Below are 8,446 nucleotides of genomic sequence, written 5' to 3'. Positions count from 1 at the left end.
AAAATCCAATAACGCTAATTGTAAGTGTGGCCTAAACCAGTTATGATCTCTAAGTGATATAAGTGATTTCTTTGAGATATCCTTCTTAGAGCAGGAGTCCCAAATTCTTGGAAGGCAGATCTACCACGGCACTCTGCTGATCTTTAAGGGCCATAATTTTGAGTACATTGTTCCTTTTGAGATACCATAGATGTCAATATGCAGAAACTGTACATTGTTTGATTGACACTAAAAACCCATCTAATTCATTGCAAACAGATTCATTTTTTATTTTGTTGAGCTACATCCCATGTTCAGTCAACTAGTTACTGATACAAACTGTATATGATGATTGAAGGCACTGGTTAGGGGAGGATCAGAGCATATCACATACATTTCAGATCACAGATGATATTTCAATATGAATGGAGATTAATCAACCAGAAGCTACTCATTTTCATTGAAAAAATGTAGGGCTATTACAGATAAACACAAAACAAAGTTATGGTTATTTTAAACATATCTAACAGTTACCAAATCGTTCTTCTCATTTCTCTCTGAACATCAGAACCCATAGATTCAGCAAGTAATAACCTGCACGCACACAAGATTATATGCCTGGGCAATCAAATGTGCTGTGTACTAAGGTTCTAGAAAGGGGAAAAAGCAAAGAAGCACAGTGAATCTTAGCTAGTGTAACGTCTGCATCGAGTGATAGCAGTGCAGCTTCTGTGGTAAGGCCTGACTGGCCCTGTTGCGCCGTAACAGTTCTGAGTGTAATAAGACCTGCCAGACCGAGGCCGGCATGGAACGCGATTAGCAGCCAATGCTCCGTAGCTGATGTAGTAACGGACCCTCCACAGAAGCCTCCGTTGCGTCTCAGAATCCATCATAAACTCCTCCCCTGTCTCATTATTGCAGTCGCCCAGTGTTCCATCGCAGATCTGGCCCGCAGAGGATTCGAACCCTTGCGGGTCATAAGATGCAACGCCGCCCAACCAGTTAGAGGTAGCTGTAATTTCCTGGCCATTCGCAGCTGTATGCAGGGGATCTGCCATTAAAAGCACCGAGACCACCAGGAGCAGCATTGTTCCCAACCGATCCATTGCGAAATCAAGAACTCAGATTCGGCCTGTTGGGGGGCGCTTGAATTTAGTTTAAAGACGGTGTGGGAGATATCACGGGCCCCCTGATTCAGGCCCGTGAGGCTGCAGGGAAAAAACAGAGGCAGCGAGGGAAGGCGCGGACTTCAAAATGTTAAGCATCGTAAGAAACAGGGATGGGGAAGGACATCCTTGTCGTCGAGCCTGGTCACATGGAACCCACACAACACATCATGTGATCGGCCGCTTCTATGGCTGCCCGTTCCTGTGAAGAATTCAGCCAATGCTGAGTTGGCACGAGTAAGTTTTTAAAGTGTTTTTTTTGGGGAGTTTAAATGTCTGTTCTCGAGATCTGGTATCTGGTGTTTCTTTGTCTCTGTGATATGAGGATGAGGATCCACCTTCAGCTCCCCGGGCAGATGAACCTCTGATCTTGAAAAGGAAACCGAACGGTGGCCCCAAGGCGCATTCATATCGGCCGGCGTCGTTGAATGTCCTGGATTTAGCTGTCATGAGCATGCAGCTTTAATGGAGTCGATAGAGGCATACCAAGATGGTGGGCAACTTGGGCGTTGGTATAGGCGCCCAGCAACCCCGTTCCAAGAACCATGGGAGGCATTCTTGAAAGTTGTTGAAGGAGCGTATTGCAAGTTTCAAGAATCAACCCTGTTCCAAGAATCATTAATATGAGTGTTGAAAGGGCAAGCTAATAATAGAAATTCAGTGTAAACTTTTTGAAATTCGGGTTAGAGTGGTTAAGTTTTAAGATTTTGGGTTTCTCAAGTTTCAAGAATCAACCATGTTCTAAGAATCATTAATATGAGTGTTGAAAGGGCAAGCTAATAATAGAAATTCAGTGTAAACTTTTTGAAATTCGGGTTAGAGTTGTTAAGTTTTAAGATTTTGGGTGTCTCAAGATTATATGAAAGAAAATAATTATATAAATTAAAATAATCATTCATATTTGTACCTATTATATTTTAAAATTTTATATTTAAATTTAATTATTATGAATATAAAGGTTTAATATTCACAATAAACTTTTTTTTCCAAATTATATATTACATTTAAAAATTAAATTATAAAATATTTCAAAAAAAATGTCAAGCACATATATATGTATATTATTAAGGTTGTCAATTAGGATTATCTTGGGTGGTTGGGTGAAATAAATATTGTCTTCCCCATCGAGGTTCCATTCCCCACTAGTGACATGATGAGAGTATATCCAACAACCCACAAGCCACATATACTAGGAATTTATGACTTAGAAAGAGCTTTGCATCTTGAGAGATTTGATCTCTCTTAGTGCTAACTACATTCAGAGTTAAAATGGATCTATGTTGGTTTGGGATCTATGTATTAGACACCTAATTCTCGGGTTGTGATTTGGGTTATGGTGTGTTAGGGTGATTAGTTATTAGAGTCCAAGAAGACCTAAAAACTGAATCAATTGTTTCTCTATGTATTTATATGTACATTATGTACATCATTCATTAATAATATAGTTGAATTTGGTTTCCAATTGTGTTGTTTACCGTGGTATCAGAGTGGGTAGTTAATCTGCCCTATTAATTGAATTCTGCCACTAGTTTTGTGCCCATCCAAAACATTGAGTAGGAGATCTTGGAGGAGATTCTCAGCCAATGTATTGGTCCAAAATGAGTTTGTTTTTAATTCCTCGTTGTGCTTGTCGGTAATTAGAATATTCAAGGAACGAGTGTGCGATAAGTGTTGAGAGGCAACATAGTGATCTACTGGCCATCTTTTGAAGAGGCAACAACGTCGAGGTGAATGAAGTCCGTCGAGAGAGTCCAGCGAACGTGGTGGGGCCATCATCATTCGATTTGTCCTACCAGAGGTTCGTGGTGTGGCTTCTTGTTGTCAAGAGGGAGACCATCCTTCAGGGGTGATTGGTAAAATTCAAGTCTATCTCATTTATTTATGCCAATTTTGTTAATTTTTCTCTCACGTCCGAGAGAAACAGAGAATGCATCAAACGTGTGTCATAAGACCATAGTATATATGCTATGATGTGACTGGAGTTGTTTTGCATGGGAACCACATTCAGACTGGAAACTTTTGAACAAGCTACTGCCTTGCAGATACAAGACAGTTTGAAGAGTGTTTCCTATTGTTGTAACGAACTCTCTGCAGTGGATTTGTTCTAATCTCGTGTCATGTCATATTTAAATTTTAATATTTGAATTGTTGACCAACATGCGATTGATTCAACACTGTTTTTCCCAGTCGGTGGGAGTATTTCAACATTGAATCTGCCCTTCGAATCTGAGATCTCCTTTCCTAGTGGGTGATGCCCCTGACCAAATTAGTCGTTGATGCATTCGGTGTAGTTACGTTGGGTCTAGTGCTTCTCTTCGTACTGGGTGGGGAATGTTGCTTGGCCTATGTTTTGTATTTTCGATCCCAGACACGCAGAGGTTGATACGAATCATTCATCGAATGCATCAGTGATGCGACTGATGATGACATGAAAAATCCCCAAATCAATTGGTGTATTTAATACGATCTAATATTAGTTGTTCGTAGGAAGTAATCTTAGCAGAGCCTAGAATGGAAACCATGACATGAGGACTGCATGACGTGTAAATGAGTGTGGTTGAGTTTGTTTTAATGGTTGAGTTACAGAAAAGTGAACGCAGAGCTCGCATTAACTCTTTAAGAGTTAGCTAGATACGACCAATACAAAGCAGGAAGGAGACAACCGCGCTGGAGAATTGATGTTATCAATGACTAGTGATTCCCTATTGCCGCAATCCAAAGGTAGTGACAAGAAGTTGACATCAATTTTTGATTGGGCTTTGAAGTTTAATTTGGTGAAATTTGAGTTATAAAATTTATGAATATAAAAGCAAGAAAAGCAAAGGTCATTATGGTTAGCAAAGCTAATATAGTTAGATGGAATATTGAAGGTCAAAAGTTCAAATCCTTGTCATGATCATTTTGGAAAAAACTTTACTAGATGTTATTCATCTTTTACTTGAATTTGTATTGTTAGTGGGTGCATGATCGGTTGAACCTGACACCCAGTTAAATCATTGTAAATTTGTTTGTATTGAGGGTATTTTCGGTGGTAGCTGACACCCTTTTTAAAGTTGATTGCAAATTTTTCTTTGATAAGAAGCTAGAGAAAATCGTTAGAGTCAATGCTTTACTACAACTATTAAGCAATCTAATGTTATCTACTATTCATAACAGTGTCCAAATCAACAAGGAATGGTCTCTGACATCCAAACATGTTTGCAAAATGCTCAAAGCAAAATTGAATTCTTGGAGCTATAGTCATAGTTACAGTGAGACAAACTTTAGAAGAAAAATTGTGATTCTGAACTAGTGTTTGTTCAAAACAACACTTTGTTTAAGCCTAATTCTAATCTACAGTCAGGGATGGATCAGACTATTTCAAGAGAAAATTTGGATGTAGCTGAAAGTTCCAATAAGAATCCCCTCGTTCCCTAAACCTTTATAAGATCGTGGGAAGAGATTACGCATAATAAACACATAACTAGTTTGGGATATAACATAGATGTCTCGGATGTATCTTTTCATCTCCCTGATTTTTCTAAACCTATACAATTTTGTAGAGTTGGATTCTTAGATGGTGTTGTTCCAAAACAAGCTAATCGATGCCAACATTGTAATAGAGTTGGACATTTGAAAGATCGGTCTTTTAATCTTCACCCGTGTGAGAATTATGGAAAGCACAACCACCGTTCAAATAGATGTTCCAGAAAAAAGACTATTGCAAGAGAGAAACTAAATTTTGAATGGATTTCTTCTTGGGGTTGGTCGAAAACAACCAAGAATATTTACAAGTCATACCGTGGGATATGTTCGAGAGTGTTCACGAGTCTTACATTGATGAAGAATACTTCATCTTCTCACCCTATATCAGACAAGAGGGGAATTGTGGACGATCTGCTACAAGTTCGAAGATTTTTCAAGTGAGCTTGAGTAGAAGATCCACAAGTGAGCCTGAGCCACAACTTGTACCAGTCAGAGCCAGAGTTGTAGCCAGAGAGACTTTAGTTTTTGCTGAATGAGTTGTTTGTGAACAAGCACTTCCAAATTCAGAATTGTTCGAGGAACTACGTTGATGGTTCCAGAGCTAAATTTTTTTATTGGTCTGATAACTGTTATGAAAGTTCCAGACGTGGGTATCATTTGTGTTTTTCTCTTAAAAACCGTCGTCTTTGGTTTGTGGTTATCATTAAAAAAAAATTCTAAGAGACATTCAGCTCTTGGCTAAGATGCATTTTTACATTTTGCGCTGTCATTCTTGGATTTTGATACATCCATTCAGATTAGGGGGGGAATGTTTATAACACCCTCCTCCCACATCTACCCAAGAAACCAATCAATCGAGGTAAACATGTGACGAGAGGCCACTATGATATGATTTGACTTCCTAAGTCACCTTAAGGAAGTGGAACCGATGGAAATGTTAAGCATACATGGAATGTAAACAGCTAATGGTGAAGATACGCATGAGATTGAATCTATTATTCACAATGATACATATATATAGTACATTGTTGTGACCCTTGGATTCATATTCCAAGTGGACTCTTGGACTCCGATGGTTGTTCACATTCCACACCAACCCATAGAGGATTAGGTGTCCAACATTCCCCCCCGCCCCACAATCCAAAGGGGTATGTATGAGTCCAAGAAGAGAGCTGTAATACAAAATGTACAAAAATGCATGGCAGCACTAGGCTAATTGTGCTCTCTGAAATGTTGGTATAAGGGGGGTGGTTTAAGGATGACCACCAACACTGGAACGCTTAGTGTAGTTCTTGGAACTCTTCCAAATCTAGCATGAAGTTGAGTTCTTCTGCTAGAGGAAGTGCTGCTAATGTTTTGAAGAGGGAAACCTTCAACCTTGAAAGGGAGGTCTCACCCTGCATAAAAAGGGAGAACCTCAACCTAAAAAGGGAGGTCTCAACCTGTGATGGTTTAAGGATGACCACCAACTCTAGCTTAATGCTATTCCTGAAACTCTTCCAAAACTGGAAAGAAATTGAAGTCTTCTGCTAAACGAAGTGCTCCTAATGTTTTGAAGAGGGAAACCTTCAACCTTGAAAGGGAGGTCTCACCCCGCATAAAAAGGGAGAACCTCAACCTAAAAAGGGAGGTCTCAACCTGTGATGGTTTAAGGATGACCACCAACTTTGGGATGCTTGATGTAATTCCTAGAATTCTTCCAAAATTGGCAAGAAGCTGAAGTCTTCTGCTAGAGGAAGTGTCCCCAATTCTTTGAAGAGATGTCTCAACCCCGCATAGATGGTTTAAGGTTGATCATCAACTGAAGGCATGCTTAGGGGCATCTTTGTCTCTAGATACAACTCAGAATCTGGTATGGCAGGTTGTGGCTCAGGATCGCTTGTAGATGACCATCACTTCCCCCCCCATTAGATACAAGGTGAGATGATGGAGAAAACACAACTGCAAGACTATTCAATACTCTAGAACAAGTTCTGATATATGACTGAAATATCTTCTTGGCTGTTGAAGCCCATTGCCAAGAAGCGATCCCTCCAAGATGAATATTTTTTCTTGCATGAGGCTTGTTTTTGAAGCATCTATTTGAAGAGTGAGTGGTTTTATGACAATGCTCACATGGATGAAGATCAAAACAATGATCTTTCATATGGCCAACTCGGTCACAATGTTGGCATTTAACAACTTTTGACTGTAAATATGGAGGAGTAGAATCTGGAACAGGTGAAGGTGAACCGCCATGAAGAAACCTAGCACTCTGAAATTTGATGGGCTTTGAGTAATCCGGAATATGAAAGGAAACCTCCTTATCATATCCAAGCATTTTTCTGTGCTTGTTATGGAAAATCTCTTCCCAAGGTCTAATGACCAACTTGGAAGCGCAGACTGAACTTCTGCATCTGCATGTAACTTTGCTCCTTCATTGGGCACTGAATCTGAATGAACTTCAACATTATTGACTTGTTGTTTATGGGAGTATGTTTCAGTGTTCTGAACAGAAACGGGTTCAAAATGATGACTACCCTTATGTAACTCATCTTGTTGTAGCTGTGATTCAAGTTGCAAAAAATCAATTTTTTCTTGTGCATGTTGTAGACAGGTCCGAATTTCTAAGAGAGAGCCTTTGCTGATTTGGAATGTGTCATTAGCAATAGATTGTATCAGAGTTTTCAAGAACTCTAATACTTCACCAATTTGAGTCATTTTCTCCAATATCAAACTTATACTTTAAAATTTGTTCACAACTATGAACCAATGTCACTGCAAAAATGTTCTCTACAAATGTACAACAAACAACCAATGTGCAATATCCCTTTAAGGTGGACAATACTATTGATCTTTACCACAACACGTTAGTGAATCTCTTTCATTGTCATTCGAAACAAAAGAATTTGGTAGTCATGAAATTAAGTTGATACTGGTATGTTGTATCAATCCGCTACTATTTTTCTGTCTCTATCAATGGGTTGTCTCTCTGTCCTTGTGAAACTAAGGGTATACCTCTTATGCCTGGTCTATTACCTCTGCTCTCTATCTCTGTAAACTCAGGTTAGGTCAAGAGAGCATATAGAATTGGCGGCCTCTGAATTTACTACAACGATGATTTGATACAGACACACCACCCTCAAACTTGAAATCTAGAGGTTGCCTTTTATATATGGTGGTTCTTTGATTTGTGGTAGTGGTCGTTGTCTTTGTATTTTAGCAGAGTGGCTCAACGTATATGTATTTCTCTTGTAATACCTGCCCTCTCACATAAACGGCTCGACATTTCATGTTCTCCTTCCAAACCTTCTCACAACAACCCAATGCATCTCCTATTCACCTCATAATTGGTAACCACACTTTCCTTCTGTGCTTGAGCGATGGAGATGGGCCTAGAACAGCCTCAAGGATCCATGGATCCAAGCTATCCTCATCCTCCCACTCCTACTCAGCTCAGGGATTAAATATCGTCTAAAACGTTGAAGGACCTCTAAAAAAAAGGCCTCATTTTTGTATATCATTCAGTCTCAGAAATTGGACGTTGGAATTGAACGCAGTGGATTCTGTGCAAAGATCAAGGGGGGTCACTGGTCTTGCACGAGCAAGGACCGCATGATGTACATGAAACTATGGATATTCCATCTCCTATTCACCTCCCGTGGCACCAATTCACCTGCCATGACCGAAAACATTCTTTATATTTGACTTCACGTTTACATTGTTCTTGCGGTTACAATGGAAAATATTGCTTGATTGTCCTTCCTTAACGAGTCTGCGAGTCTCCAAACCCCATATGCAATCAATCCAATTTGCATGGACCTATGGTTTTCGACGGACCTCTGGCTCTCATATTT

General features: G+C 39.6%; 1 protein-coding gene across 1 annotated transcript; it reads right to left on the bottom strand.

Annotated features, from left to right (window-relative positions):
• Positions 1-405: 405 nt before the first annotated feature.
• Positions 406-1,298, bottom strand: LOC149140423 (protein RALF-like 33). Its single transcript, XM_089448269.1, has one exon. The coding sequence runs from the start codon at positions 1,083-1,085 to the stop codon at positions 666-668; it is 420 nt and encodes a 139-aa protein (XP_089304395.1). The 5' UTR covers positions 1,086-1,298; the 3' UTR covers positions 406-665.
• Positions 1,299-8,446: the final 7,148 nt, after the last annotated feature.

Source organism: Pinus tabuliformis, chromosome X (genome assembly GCF_031772625.1).
Source record: "Pinus tabuliformis cultivar Carrire ecotype Pingquan chromosome X, CPIR1, whole genome shotgun sequence".
NCBI lineage: Eukaryota > Viridiplantae > Streptophyta > Pinopsida > Pinales > Pinaceae > Pinus > Pinus tabuliformis.
This window is presented reverse-complemented; position numbering and strand designations above follow the sequence as displayed.

Coding starts and splice junctions, on each gene's coding strand:
- LOC149140423 (XM_089448269.1), bottom strand. CDS start 1,085: ATGGATCGGTTGGGAACAATGCTGCTCCTGGTGGTCTCGGTGCTTTTA.